This window comes from Callithrix jacchus, chromosome 9 (assembly GCF_049354715.1).
Source record: "Callithrix jacchus isolate 240 chromosome 9, calJac240_pri, whole genome shotgun sequence".
NCBI classification, from domain to species: domain Eukaryota; kingdom Metazoa; phylum Chordata; class Mammalia; order Primates; family Cebidae; genus Callithrix; species Callithrix jacchus.
The window spans coordinates 126,348,058-126,362,828 of NC_133510.1; the positions used below are offsets into that span (position 1 = coordinate 126,348,058).

At 42.0% G+C, this 14,771-nt stretch overlaps 1 protein-coding gene across 36 annotated transcripts in view; it reads right to left on the reverse strand.

Annotated features, from left to right (window-relative positions):
- Positions 1 to 14,771, reverse strand: part of MPHOSPH9 (M-phase phosphoprotein 9) — an 84,351-nt gene that overhangs the window by 15,528 nt on the left and 54,052 nt on the right. For all 36 annotated transcript variants that reach the window (XR_013522192.1, XR_013522201.1, XR_013522204.1 and 33 more), the window contains 3 exons: positions 9,870 to 9,917; positions 8,244 to 8,308; positions 5,187 to 5,288 (listed from right to left, as the gene is read on the reverse strand). Coding sequence is in view for 17 of the 36 variants with exons in the window: in XM_078337609.1 (XP_078193735.1) it covers positions 5,187 to 5,288; positions 8,244 to 8,308; positions 9,870 to 9,917 (215 nt within the window). In the remaining 19 variants the exon portion in view is untranslated. The remainder of the gene's footprint in view (positions 1 to 5,186; positions 5,289 to 8,243; positions 8,309 to 9,869; positions 9,918 to 14,771) is intronic.

A 14,771-nucleotide genomic window follows, 5' to 3' on the forward strand; every position in this document is an offset into this window, starting at 1 on the left:
CTCAGGCATTCACACCCTTTACACTCTGTGCCCTACTGCAGATGAGGGGGAGGTGTCGAATTAAACAGGGCTGTCCTTGAACCCTTCAGACCAGCCCTGTCCAACAGAATATTCTGCAAAACCAGAAACGCTGTCTGCACTGTCCAATGCAGCAGTCACAAGTCCTATGTCACTACTGAACACCTGAAATGTGGCTGGTAAGACTGAAGAACCAGTTTTAAAATGTTAATTTCAGTAATGAAAGTTTTCAGTATCAAAATGGAGTCACTAATGTCAAACTTCCACAAAATGGAGCTGGGAGGTCACAAAGGAGCAGCCCTCTCACACAGATGCCAATCATGGGAACTATTAAAGGAATTCCTCAGAACCACAGTATTCCAGATAATAAGCTGCTTGTACAAGGAAGCATCCCTAACAAGGGATGTCTCCACCAATGAGCTAATGCTAATGCCTGCAGCATGCTCCCGTAACCAGTGGTCTTTGTTTCAGAACAGTTTAGTGCACTGTGGACTGCCTTTTGTCTTTTAAAGTTTCCTGTGTCCCAACCCCTTTGGACGTGCTTATACCATAAGCATAGTACCATAGCACAGTACCATAGCATGCATACTCCAGATTGCAAACCTCCAACATTTCCAGATAAACTACTTTGGAGAGTCAGTCTCTGTCACTCATTTTAGGTTGACATGATTGATTTTAAATTGTAATGTGGCTGTTGGCAGGACTGTACTGAACAGTGTAGTTCTAGACGGTTACTCCCCCACAGCTCATCTGAGGTTCTCAACAGTCATTATGTTAACCCCCAGTCATTCCCCAGACTTTAGAGCCTGCCTCATTTTCTCCGCGCCTATTCCTGCTCTCACACTAGGCAACTTCCTGACTGCTCTCTCCAGTGAGATGACCCTCTACTCCTCAGCCAGCCACCTCAGAGGGTACTCACTGGCTTTTGTCATAACCAGAGGACACATTCCCCTTAAAAAACCAATACTCCAAAGACTCCACCCCATTCTGCCTCCCGCCCTCAAGCTTCAGCACAGCAACGAGTTGCAACTACACTTTGCTGTTGCACAAAGGCCGCTATAGATGATATATAAGTTAATAAACTTGTGTTTCATGAAAATTTTATTTGTAGACACTAAAATTTGAATGTCATATAATTTTCTTTTTTTTTAGATGGAGTCTCACTCTTGCCATCCAGGCTGGAGTGCAATGGCGTGATCTTGGCTAACTGCAGGCTCCCTCCGCCTCCCGGGTTCAAGTGACTCTCCTGTCTCAGCCTCCCGAGTAACTGGAACTACAGGTATGTGCCACCACACCTGGCTGATTTTTGTATTTTTAGTAGAGACAGCGTTTTGACATGTTGGCCAGGCTAATATCAAACTCCTGACCTCAGAAGATCCATCTGCCTCAGCCTCCCAAAGTGCAGGGATTACAGGTGTGAGCCACCACACCTGGTCTACCATACAATTTTCATGTGTCATAAAATATTCTTTTTTTCCCAAACATGTAAGAGTGTAGAAACCATGCCTTACTCAGGGGCCTTACAAAAACAAGTGGTTCAAGCCAGATGTGACCCCACAGGCTGGAGTCTGCCAACACCAGCTCTGCTGCCTGCACTGTCACGCTGCAGTATCATGCTTGATTGTATGACAATATTTTCCATCTTCTAGCTGTTAGACTTTCAGGTTGTTTTCATTCACTTTTTTTTTTTTTTTTAGACAGAGTGCTGCTCTGTTGCCCGGGCTGGAGTGCAGTGGCACAATCTTGGCTCAGTGGAACCTCCGCCTCCCGGGTTCAAGGGATTCCTCAGCTTCCCAAGTAGCTGGGATTACAGGCATACACCACCATGCCCGGCTTATTTTTGTATTTTTAATAGAGATGGGGTTTCACCATGTTGGCCAGGCTGGTTTTGAACTCCTGACCTCAAGTGATCCACCCACCCTGGCCTCCCAAATTGCTAGAATTATAGGCTGCAGCCACTGCACCTGGCCTTAATTCACTCAAGTACACTCTGAATGGGTTTCTGCTGCTATCACTCTATCCAAACTGTTCAATAAGCATTAGCCTCCAGCTTACAAAGACCTTGCAGTCTTCACCTTGATCTCTCAAGCAGCACTGTGAGATTAGGACATATATTATACATCAGTTTTCATCCACAATTCTTAGCTCATAACTCCCATATCCCTTGTCAACAGAATCTCTAACCTTCTCAGGTCTTCCTTTCACCTTACCAGGGCAGGACTCTAATTATGGGTCATAAGACCCTCATTTGAATCAGAGAGGATCCTGCCACATCCTCTGGAGGAAAGAATGCTGCACAAAGAGGCCTAGAAGGATCTGAACAGACAAGCCTTGCTGGGTTTAGATCACATCCTTTCTGTCCAGTTACATTTCAACACAGTTGTCCAAGCTTCAATCAGGTCCATGGAACGAAGCCTCCATAAAATGCCCAAGAGGACCAGGGCTCCAGGGCTTCTGGAGAGCTGAACAAGAGTTCATGCATGTGCAGAGAGTGGCACACCTCAACTCCACTGGGCCAGAAACTAGAGTACTGGAGATCCTTCCAGACCTCACCCTGTATCTCTTCAACTGGCTATTTGTATCCTTTAAAATATCATCTGTAATAAATTGGTAAACATGTTTCTCTGAGTTGTATGAGTCACTCTGGCAAATTAATTGAACCCAAAAAGAGAGTCATGGGAACCTCAACTTGAAGCCAGTTGGTTAGACATGCCGGAGGTCTGGACTTGCAAATGGTGTCTGAAGTGGGGGTAGTCTTGTGGACTGAGGCCCGAGTTTATGGGATCTGACCCCATCTTTGGGTAGATAGTATCAGAAACGAATGGGAGGACAAGTGGCTAGGTCCCCAGAAGAACTAACTGCTTGCTTGCTTGCTGGTGAGGAGAAACGCCACATATCCTAAATCACAGAAGTCTTCTGAGTTGATGGTTGTGCTGGTATGAGAGCACAGGGAAAACACAGGGTGGATTTTGCACTCAATCCCGGTAGCTGCTTGTTTTCCTCTAGCTTTTTGGCAGCACCTTCTCAGGTTCCTTTGCCAGCTCTCTTATCAGACACCAAAGTGTCAGAGTTCCTGCCCCAGGCCTACTTATAACTAAACACACTCAGTCTGCATCCATCCTATAGCTTTAGGCACCATCTAGAAAGAGACAACTCCAAAATTTATCATTCCATCCTAAAACCTTATTTTTGAGCTCCAAATTCATTTATAATTGGCTACTTGATTTCCACTTAGAATCGACATGAATCTCAAACAAAAATATTCAAGATGGAAATTCTGATCTCTTCCCTAGTTCAACATATGAACTGGGTACCTTTAGTTGTTTGGGACAGAAACCAAGGAATTATTCTAACACCTCCTTTTCTTTTCTTGCCTTGCCATCCAATTCACAACCATGTCCTATAGATCCTACCTCCAGAATCTCTCCCGAAGATTCTCTTTTGTCCATTTCTGTGACCACCACCCAGCTAACACCATCTCTCTCCTAGCACTGCACCAGCCTAACTAGTCTCCTACTTCCATTCTTTCCTTCTCCATCTTCTCATGGCAGGTACATTAATAAAATAAAAACTAAATGACATCATTTTATCACACAAAAACTTTCAAAGGCTTCCCAATGGACTTAGGGCAAGATCCAAACCCTTGACCATGGCTTAGAAAGCTATAAATGATCAGCTGGGCGCAGTGGCTCACACCTGTAGCCCCAGCACTTTGGGAGGCTGAGGCAGGCAGATCACGAGGTCAGGAATTTGAGACCAGTCTGGCCAACACAGTGAAACTCCATCTTAAAAAAAGAAAAAGAGAAAGTAAAGAAAGCTATCAATGATCAATCTCTGATTTCATCTAGGGCGATTTTGCCTCTTGCTGGAAATATTCAGGCCATGCTAGCCTCCCTTAGGCTCTTCAAACATGCTAAGCTCTTTCCTACCTGAGGACTTAGCAAGGCAATTTCTCTACATGGGCCACCTCCCAGACACCCCACCCTGCCTATCCCTCACCCCACACCTTCTGCTCCAGCAACTCTATGCACAGGTGACTCTTCTGCTTATTAGCCTCCTCTCTAAAGAAAGGCCTTCCCAGCTGGGCATGGTAGCTCACACCTGTAATCCAAGCACTTTGGAGGCCAAGGCGGGCAGATCACCTGAGGTCGGGAGTTCAAGACCAGCCTGACCAAGATGGTGAAACCCTGTCTTAAAAAAAAAAAAAAAGAAAGAAAGAAAGAAAAAGAAAGGCCTTCCCTGGCCTCCAACCCGAGGCTCTTCTTTTTATTTCTCTCAAATGTTCAATTTGTTACTTACATCTTTTCTCTAAAAAAAAGAATTTGCTATGTTTTACTAAGATTAATTAACAAAGACCTAGAAAAAAGCTTCTTTTAAAATCTATTTTATTTTATACAGATGGGTTCTTGCCATGTTGTCCAGACTGGTCTCAAACTCCTGAGCTCAAGTGATCATCCCACCTGGGCCTCCCAAAATGCTGGAATTACAGGCATGAGCCACTGTGCCCAGCCCTAGAAAAAGCTTCTCATTTGACAATTACAACTTGGGTCACAAATTACAATTTAAAATCATTTTTCTGGCAAATGTCATTATAAAGTTATAATTTACTTATTCTTTATTTATACTAAAATCATAATAAAAGCCAGGTGTAATATGAAAACAATTTATTCTGTAAGGATATCATCAAGACAATGCTGAGATATAGCCAAGCTATTTCTGAAAGAACTAAATAAACTAAAAAGAAAACCCATCCAACCTAACGAAGATGCATCTTTGTAGTTCCTTTCATTAACATGGGAATAAAATGTCTGAAATTTGAGGCAAAAAGACCTTTTGAGATGTTCTAGCCCCTTGTCCTTATTTTTACAGATAATAAAAATGAATTCCAAAAAAGGTAAGTGCCTTGCCTAAGGTCACACAGCTGGGCAAAGAACAAAATACATTCCAAGTTTCCTTACTCCCAATTTGATCCTACTGCATTTCTTAATTTTAGCAAATGCGTCTGCACAAGAGAGTTTGTAATATCCAGTAATTTATTTAACACATCTAAGTTCAGGGTTAATGACATTTAACCCTGACTTTCTTACGATTTAGACAGGTGAGCTTCTGGTCTTAATAGAAGAGTGCACCTATTTCTAGCTTTATAGAGAGTAAATGAAATCACTTACCTGGCACGCGAGGGTCTCACGTGAGTTCTAGAATTATGACGAAGGCTTAACATATTTTCATGTTCTACTTGCTTGACCTGAGCTTCAAGTTTTGAAATCATTCTAATTCAAAAGCAATAAGATAAATTAAGTACATTTCAACAAATTTAAAATATAGCTCAACTACAGTTTATTTAACAGACCCTTCTAGAAAATGGGTGACAAAAGAGTTGCAAGTCCATAAACCCTTTTCATAGGTGGGTGGATCACCTGAGGTCAAGAGTTTGAGACCAGCCTGGCCAACATGGTAAAACCCCATCTCTACCACAAATACAAAAATCAGTCAGGTGTGGTGACACACACCTGTAATCCTAGCTACTCAGAAGGCTGAGGAAAGAGAATCGTCTTGAACCCAGGAGGTGGAGGCTGCAGTGAGCCAAGATCACACCACTGCACACCAGCCTGGGTGACACAGTGAGACTCCATCTCAAAAAAAAACCTAAACAAAAACCAGTGAATCTATAAATAGAAAAACAAATACAGTAAAATTCTACAAAGAAACATTTTCCATACAACTGAATAAAAAGGGAACCACAAACAAACTTAGTATCACAAGTTATATAAAGTTGACTACAGATCAAAACATCACATTTATAAATTAAATAAAAATAAAATTAAAGTTACAAATAAACTGCATTCTAATGTGTTTAATCCTAATATGTATATAACCATGCATACAATAGGTAACACTTTCACAATGAGGAACCTGGCTTAATTTCCAAAAACAGAGTTTTAACCTTTTTTTTTTGAGACAGAGTGTCACTCTATCGCCAGGTGTCAGGCTGGAGTGCAGTGGCACGATCTTGACTCACTGCAATCTCAGCCTCCCGGGTTCAAGCAATTCTCCTTCCCTCAGTCTCCCGAGTAGCTGGGACTACAGGGGTGCGCCACCATGCCCAGCTAATTTTTGTATTTTTAGTAGACACGGGGTTTCACCATGTTGGCCAGGATGGTCTCAATCTCTTTACCTCGTGATCTGCCAGCTCGGCCTCCCAAAGTGCTGGGATTACATGTGTGAGCCACCATGCCCACTTCAAAAAACTTTTCTTAAAAAAAAAAAAAAAAAACCTTCTAAGTTTTAAAAGAGGCAGAGGCTAAAATATTGCAAACAAACTATAAGTATTTCATCTTTGTACCATGTTCAAAACAAAAGCCTATTTTCAAGTTTACCAACAGGAAATGACTACTCTGGCCAATTGACTGTTTTTAAGATATCCTGGCATTCACGCTGTTCTTTTTTTCCCTTCGTTTAAGAGATGAGGTCTTGCTCTGTCATCCAGGCTGGAGTGCACTGGCATCACTGCTTGCTGCAGCCTCAAATCCCTGTCCTTAAGAGATCCTCCTGCCTCAGCTTCCTAAGTAGCTGGGACTATAAGTACATGCCACCATGCCTGGCTTGATCTTTTAAACTCTGCATATGACTTTATCTCATCTTTCCAACTCAAATTCTTACCTACTTTGACGCAAGGAAAATTTGAGAAATAACAGCTCTAACAAGGCTGATGTTTTATACCAATCTGATAAGAAAGTTATCACTAGAATTGAATGAATCACAGAAGAGAGGCAGATGAGAAATCTAGACAGCATTTCTGTTCTTCTCTATAGGAAATCCTTAAGACTGCAATAAAATTTCTAAATAAGGGACATTACTTACATCCAAATACAAATATAATATTTGCTTTCAAACCAGTTTAAATATTTCTCTTTTCTTTCTTTTTTTGAGACAGTCTTGCTCTGTCACCCAGGCTGGAGTGAAGAGGTGTGATCTCAGCTCACTGAACCTATATCTCCAGGGTTCAAGCGTTTCTCTGCCTCATCCTCCTGAGTAGCTGAAATTACAGGCCTGTACTACCATGCCCGGCTAACTTCTCTATTTTGAGTACAGATGGGGTTTCACCCTGTTGGCCAGTCTGGTCTTGAACTCCCGATGTCAGGTAATCTACCCACCTCAGAGTCCCAAAGTGCTGAGATTACAGGAGTGAGCCACTGCACCCAGCCCAGTTGGATATTTCTAATCATTTGCAATAGATACCATGTATGATTCTTTCCCCACATAATTAAACAAATCAGATCATTAATACAGTCTCCAAACCAGGTCTTTCTGAAAGTAGATGACCACAATTTTGGTGTTAATGCTGTTTTCTTTTTGAAGCACAAAAATAATTCTTAAAGTTCTTTCCAGTGGTTAAATATCATTTGGATTTTAACCTATGCTAAGAAAATACATAATGTTTGGGAAAATACCAACCTTTGAGGCACAACCACCAATACATTTTAATTATTTAAAATATCTTGTTTGAAGTCAGGTGCATAGTGGTGCATGCCTGTAATTCCAGCACTTTGGGTGGATGAGGCGAAAGGATCACTTGAGGCTGGGAGATTGAGAACAGCCAGGGCAACATAGCAAAATCCTACGTCTACAAAACGTTTTTAAAAATCAGCCAGGCTTGCTGGACTGGGTGGCTTATTTCTGTAATCCCAGTACTTTGGGAGGCTGAGGCAGGTGGATCACTTGAGGTCAGGAATTCGAGACTAGTCTAGCCAAAATGGTAAAACCATGTCTCTATCAAAAATACAAAAAAATTAGCTGGGTTTGGCGGTGCACTCCTATAGTCCCAGCTACTCGGGAGGCTGAGGCAGGAGAATTGCTTGAACCCAAGAGGAGGAGGTTCCAGTGAGCCGACACTGTGCCACTACACTCCAGCCTGGGTGACAGAGCAAGACTCTGTCTCAAAAAAAAAAAAAAAAAAAAAAATCAGTCAGGCAGATTGCTTGAGCTCAGGAATTCACAAGCCAGCCTAGGCAATGTAGTAAGACCCTCTCTCTTTTAAAAAAAAAGAAAAGAAATCTTGTTTGGCTGAAATGAAATGTATTTCCATGTCAGGGAAAATCTAACATAAAACTAGTTCTCAAACTGCTTAAAAATCCTCAAGAAAAACTTCTTTCTCATTATGTTCAATACAGACACATAAAAGAACAACTGGGGTATGTGTACGTGAGTAAGATAATACATTTTACCTTTTCAAATCAGAAATCTGAGTATATGCATCAAGCAATTTGTTCTCGGTTGTATTTAATGCATCCTATGGAAACAAAAGAAAAACTTAGATAACTGAAGATAAATATTCAGATATATCATTTTTAAATGCATAAAAGAAAAGGAATCTAAGGCTAAACCAGCTAGCTACAAACTATACTCAGCAAGTATGGCATCAACCACAGAGCCAGGACCGACAGTTCAAGGAAAACATGTAAGAGCAAAGCACCAGCCTACACAAGTCACTCTGCATAAGTTCCCTGGGTAACAGATACAGCCCATTATACTTTGCTTAATTAGGAACAAACCAGTGTTAAAATAAACATATTTAACCACAAACTTGACTAAAACCTCAGAAGGATGGTAAAACAAGTAATTTCAATGAGATTTAGATATCATGGGATCTGCTCCTGAACCCTCAGAACGGTTTGGCTGCCAAGCTATGCAGGCCTTTTTGTTAAGCTTCAATAACCACAACCCTGCATTCTGTGCAACAGAAATACATGGGCCTCACTTACAGCATCGCTGAAGGGTTTTACTGAATGCAAATATGTAGTCCCCAAACAGAGCTTTCATCAAGAATTCAAACACGGCCAGGCATGATGGCTCACGCCTGTAATCCCAGTATGCTGGAAGGCTGAGGCAGGTGGATCACTTGAGGTCAGGAGTTCGAAACCAGCCTAACCAACATGGTGAAATCCCATCTCTACTAAAAATACAAAATTAGCCGGGCATGGTGGCACATGCCTATAATCATGTGCCACCACACCTGGGAGTCTGAGAAAGGAGAATTGCTTGAACCCAGGAGGTGGAGGTTGTAGTGAGCCAAGATTGCGCCATTGCACCCCAGCCTGGGCAACAAGAACGAAACTCCGTTTCCAAAAAAAAAAAAAAAAAGAATTCAAACATAATTCACAAATTCAACCCCACCAACAGCTGACCCAGTGAAAATCAAAGCTTGATATTTAAACGGTATTAAATGGCCGGGTGCAGTGGCTCACATCTGCAATCCCAACACTTAGGGAGGCTGATGCAGGTGGATCACTTGAGGTCAGGAATTGGAAATCAGCCTGGCCAACATGATGAAACCCTGTCTCTACTAATAATATAAAAATTAGCCTGGTGTGGTGGCGGGCGCCTGTAGTAGTCCCAGCTACTCAGGAGGCTGAGGCAAGAGAATCGCTGGAACCCAGGAGGCGGAGGTCTCAGGGAGCCAAGATTGCACCGTTGTACTCCAGTCTGGGCAACAAGAGCAAAACTCCATCTTTGAAGAAAAAAAAAAAGAAAAGAAAACACAAAACAAATAAACAGTACTAAGTAATTATTTTCATCAGTATGGTACCTTATACTCTTTTGAACAATTTCATTTCAAATGTAATAGCCATTCAGTAAGTATTTGTTAAATTAATGAATCTCACAAACTGGTGAGTTAAATGGGGCAGATATTTGAAATTAAGGATAATGAAACAGGATAAGCAAAGTTCCAGTTCCAACAGCTATGGAGGGTACAGGAAGGGTGCAAGAAGGAGGAAGGGTCAGTACCCTTGATTCCCAATCCAATGTTTCTGCCTCTGCATGAAATCTAGACAGGAACCATTACCCCTTACCTTTACTCTTCCATGTTCTTTTCCAAGAGACTCATACTCTCCTAAAAGCTACAAGGAAAAACAAAAAAAAAAATGCACCAGAAAATTAAACATTATTATATCAACAGAGGGATATTCTATGAAATAACTGCCCATATCCTTCAAAAATGCCATGTCATGAAAGAGAAAGGGCAATAGAGAATTGGTGATTCAATGTAAGGGGAATGGAACAATTCTCAATTTCTTGAACAGTTTCTATACATTTGAAATTATTTCAAAATAAATAAAGCTGGATGCAGTGGCTCACATCCATAATCCCAATACTTTGGGAGGCTGAGGAGAGAGGATCACTTGAGGCCAGGAGCTGGAGACCAGCCAAGAGAACAGAACAAGACCTCAGCTCTACAAAAACAAAAAATGAAACAAAACAAACAGCCGGGCACACCTGTAATCCTAGCACTTTGGGAGGCTGAGGTGGGAGAACTGCTTGACCCTGAAAATTGAAGAGTTCAAGGCTCCAGTGAGCTATGATCATGCTACTGCACTCTAACCTGGGGGACAAGGAGAGACCCTGTCTTAAAAAAAAAAATTGCTGAACATGGTGGCACATGCTTGTAGACTCAGGAGGCTCACTTGAGACTGGGAGGTTGAAACTGCAGTGAGCTTGTAGTGAGGCTTGCAGTGATATCGCGCCACTGCACTCCAGCAGGGTCCAGAGAGTGAGGTCCTGTCTCAAAATATCAATACCATTTAAATATTTTAAAAGGCTAAAATTTGCCTTGTTCTTTTTGAAATTACTTTTTTTTTTTTTTTTTTGGAGATGGAGTCTCGCTTGGCTCTGTCACCCAGGCTAAAGTGCAGTGATATGATCTCAGCTCAACACAACCTCTGCCTCCCAGGTTCAAGCGATTCTCCCACCTCAGTCTCCAGAATAGCTGGGATTACAGGCATGTGCCACCATCCTCAGCTAATTTTTGTACTTGTACTAGAGACAGGGTCTCACCATGTTGGCCATGCTTGTCTCAAACTCCTGACCTCTAATGATCCTCCCAAAGTCTTGGGATTATAGGCGTGAGCCACCACGCCTGGCCAGTATATTACTTTTTCCTGTTAGTTCTACACAGTAAAGGCACAGTGCAAAAGTCTTTATTTAAAAATATATGTGAGGCTGGGCGCAGTGGTTCATGCCTGTAATCCCAGCACTTTGGGAGGCCGAGGAAGGCAATCACTTGAGGTCAGGAGTTCGAGACCAGCCTAGCCAACATAGTAAAACCCCATCTTTACTAAAAATACAAAAAAAAATTAGCTGGGTGGGTGGTGCGCACCTGTAATCTCACCTACTTGGGTAGCTGTGGTGGGAGAATTGCTTTAACCCAGGAGGCGGAGGTTGTAGTGAGCTGAGAGGGTGCCATTGCACTCCAGCCTGGGTGACAGAGCAAGACCCTGTCTCAAAAATAAATAAGAGGCTGGGCATGGTGGCTGACACCTGTAATTCCAGCACTTTGGGAGGCCAAGGCAGGCAGATCACTTGAGGTCCAAAGACCAGCCTGTCCAATATGGTGAAACCCCATCTCTACCAAAAATATATTTTAAAAAATTAAAATAAAGTATATGTGAGATTTCTGGTTAAAGATGACAGATTAATAGAATTTTCTCCTCTTCATCCTGAGAGTACACTAAATTAACAATGAAGAAATCAAAGAAAAACAAAAGAGGTGACAGTAACAGGTGAGAGATTTCAACAAAGTCTTAGAAGATTAAAAAGAAATAAATTGCCTTAGCAGAGTGGAAGGGGATACAACCCGAAGTGCCTGAATCCAGGAATGCTGATGAAAAGCTGGCTGATGTCGGCATAACTGTGAGAGGCACCCACCTTGAAACCCAGGTTTAGAGGTGGACAGGGTTGAGGCACAGGGCTGACCATAGAGAACTGATTGAAATTCCCTAAACAGTCAGAGCCCAGGAAACTTTCCCATCCCATACAGCAGTAGACTTTAGCTGGTGGCACAACAGTAGGAGAAAATGAATGGGTAGAAAAATGGTGAGAAATCCAATGATAACAGTGCAGTGGGAGGCAGAGGATAAAGAGAAAATGACTGGCTGGGTGCAGTGGCACACGCCTATAATCCCAGCACTTTGGGAGGCCGAGGTGGGTGGATCATGAGGTCAAGAGATCGAGACCATCCTGGTCAACAAGGTGAAACCCCATCTCTAGTAAAAATACAAAAATTAGCTGGGCATGGTGGCACGCGCCTGTAGTACCAGCTGCTCGGGAGGCTGAGGCAGGAAAATTGCTTGAACCCAGAAGGCGGAGGTTGCAGTGAGCCGAGATCGTGCCATTGCACTCCAGTCTGGGTAACAACAGCAAAACTCCGTCTAAAAAAAAAGAAATATTGTTACAGGCCAGGCACAGTGACTCATGCCTGTAATCCCAGCACTTTCGGAGGCTGAGGCTGGCAGATCATTTTCTGTCAGGAGTTCGAGACCAGCCTGGGCAACATGATGAAACTGTCTCTATTAAAATTACAAAAAAAAATTAGTCGGGTGTGATGGTGCCTGCCCATAGCCCCAACTACTTGAGAGGCTGAGGGAGGAGAATTGCTTGAATCCAAGAGGCAGAGGTTGCAGTGAGCCAAGATCTCAACACTGAAACTCCAGCCTGGGCAACAAGCAAAACTCTTGTCTCAAAAAACAATTATATATATGTTTTTTAAAAGGCCAGGTGCTGTGGCTCACGCCTGTAATCCCAGCACTTTGGGAGGTCAAGGCAGGCAGATCACGAGGTCAGGAGTTTGAGACCAGCCTGGCCAACATGGTGAAACCCTGTCTCTAATAAAACTACAAAAATTAGCTGGGCATAGTGGCATGCGCCTGTAATCCCAGCTACATAGGAGGCTGAGACAGGAGAATTGCTTGAACCCAGGAGGCGGAGGTTGCAGTGAGCTAAGCAAGATCACGCCACTGCACTTCAGCCTGGCGACAGAGTGATTCTCCGTCTCAAAAAAAGAAACGAGGTGCATGACTCGGTCATAGGCGTGATGGCAGGTGCCTGTAATCCCAGCTACTTGGAGGGCTGAGGCAGGAGAATCACTTGAACCCAGGAGGCAGAGGTTGCAGTAAGCTGAAATCGCACCATTGCAATCCAGCCTGGGTGATAGAGTGAGACTTCGCCTTAAAAATAAAAATTAGCAGTAACGTCTTGGCTTAAAAAAAAAAATTAGCAGTAACGTCTTGGCTTAAAAAAAAAAAAAAGAAAGAAATATTGTTACAAAATTTCGGCATAACAAGGATAAAAAGATGATCCTTAAAAACTTCCAGAAAGAAAAAATAACCACATTCTGAAGGAATGAGAAACATGATTATTAAATGCAATGTGGCCCAGGCACTCTGGCTCATGACTTTGGGAGGTCAGCGTGGGAGCATCATTTGAGCTCAGGAGTTGGGAGACCAGCAAGGGCAACATAGTGAGACCTCATCTCCACAAAAAAATAAAATTAGCCAGGCATGGTAACACAGGCCTGTAGTGCCTGTAGTCCCAGCTACCCGAGAGGCTGAGGTAAGAGGATAATGAGCCCTGGAGGTTGAGGCTGCAGTGAGCTATGAATATGCCTACTGTACTCCAGCCTGGGTGACACAGTGAGACCCTGTCTCAAAAAAGTAAAAATAATAAATGCAATGTGTGATACTTGATTGGATTCTGAATTAAAAAGCAAAAACCAAAACATCTATAAAGGGTATTATTTAGATAATTGGCAACATTTGAATGTAGACAGAATGTATATTACATATTAAATCAATGTTAAAATGTACTATATCAATGTTAAATTTCCTGAGAATGAAAAGTACGTTGAGATTACACAGGAGAATGTCTCTGTTCTTCAGAGATACCTGTTGAGGTATTTAAGGGTAAATTATCATAATGTCTAATTTACTCTCAGCAATGCTGTAAGATATTCACAACTGATAAATCTAGGTAATGAATATACATGGGTTTTCACTGTATCATTCTTATAAGTTTTCTGTAGGCTTGAAACTTTGAAAGCCATGGGAAGGGAGAAAAAGGAAAAGAACTGATCATGTCATAGGCAATAAAACAAAGTTTTCAAATCTGAAGAAAACATTACAATTAGGATCTAGATCTTCATCTTCAGCTAAGACCTAGATCTTCATCTATCACAGTTATAGATGATATGTAAAATTCGAGAAATAACAATACCAGACCAGGTGCAATGGCTCATTCCTATAATCCCAGCACTTTGGAGGACAAGGCAGGTGAATCACCTGAGGTCAGGAGTTTGAGACCAGCCTGGCCAACATGGTGAAACCCCATCTATACTAAAAATATAAAAATCAGCTGGGCATGGTGGCAGGTGCCTGTAATCCCAGCTACTCGGGAGGCTGAGGCAGGAGAATTGCTTGAACCCAGGAGGTGGAGGTGGCAGTGAGCTGAGATCATGTCACTGCACTCCAGCCTAGGCAACAGAACAAGAATGTCTCAAAAAAAAACAGAACAGAACAATATTAGTACATTATTTAGAAATACATAAATACTAGAATACGGTATACCTCGAGAAAAAAAGAACAAAGGGTGTAAAAGGTTTTAATTTTTTAAAAAGAAAAATACTTTGACTTATTTTAATATTTAGATATTTAAACAATGTTCACATATGGGAAGATTCAATATGTCTAGTTTCAGCTGTCTCCAAATAAATCTGTAAATTGAGTGCAATTCCAATCAAACGCAGAGTGACATGCTGACAGTAATATTTATATGAAACAAAACAAAGCCAAGGGCAAAATAATTTTTATAAGAGCAAAACAACAACAACAACAAAAAACCGAGATAAGGAAACATCACCAAAAACCAACACTTTGTTATAAAATACTAATCATTACATGATGTGGTTCCAATTCAGAGACAGA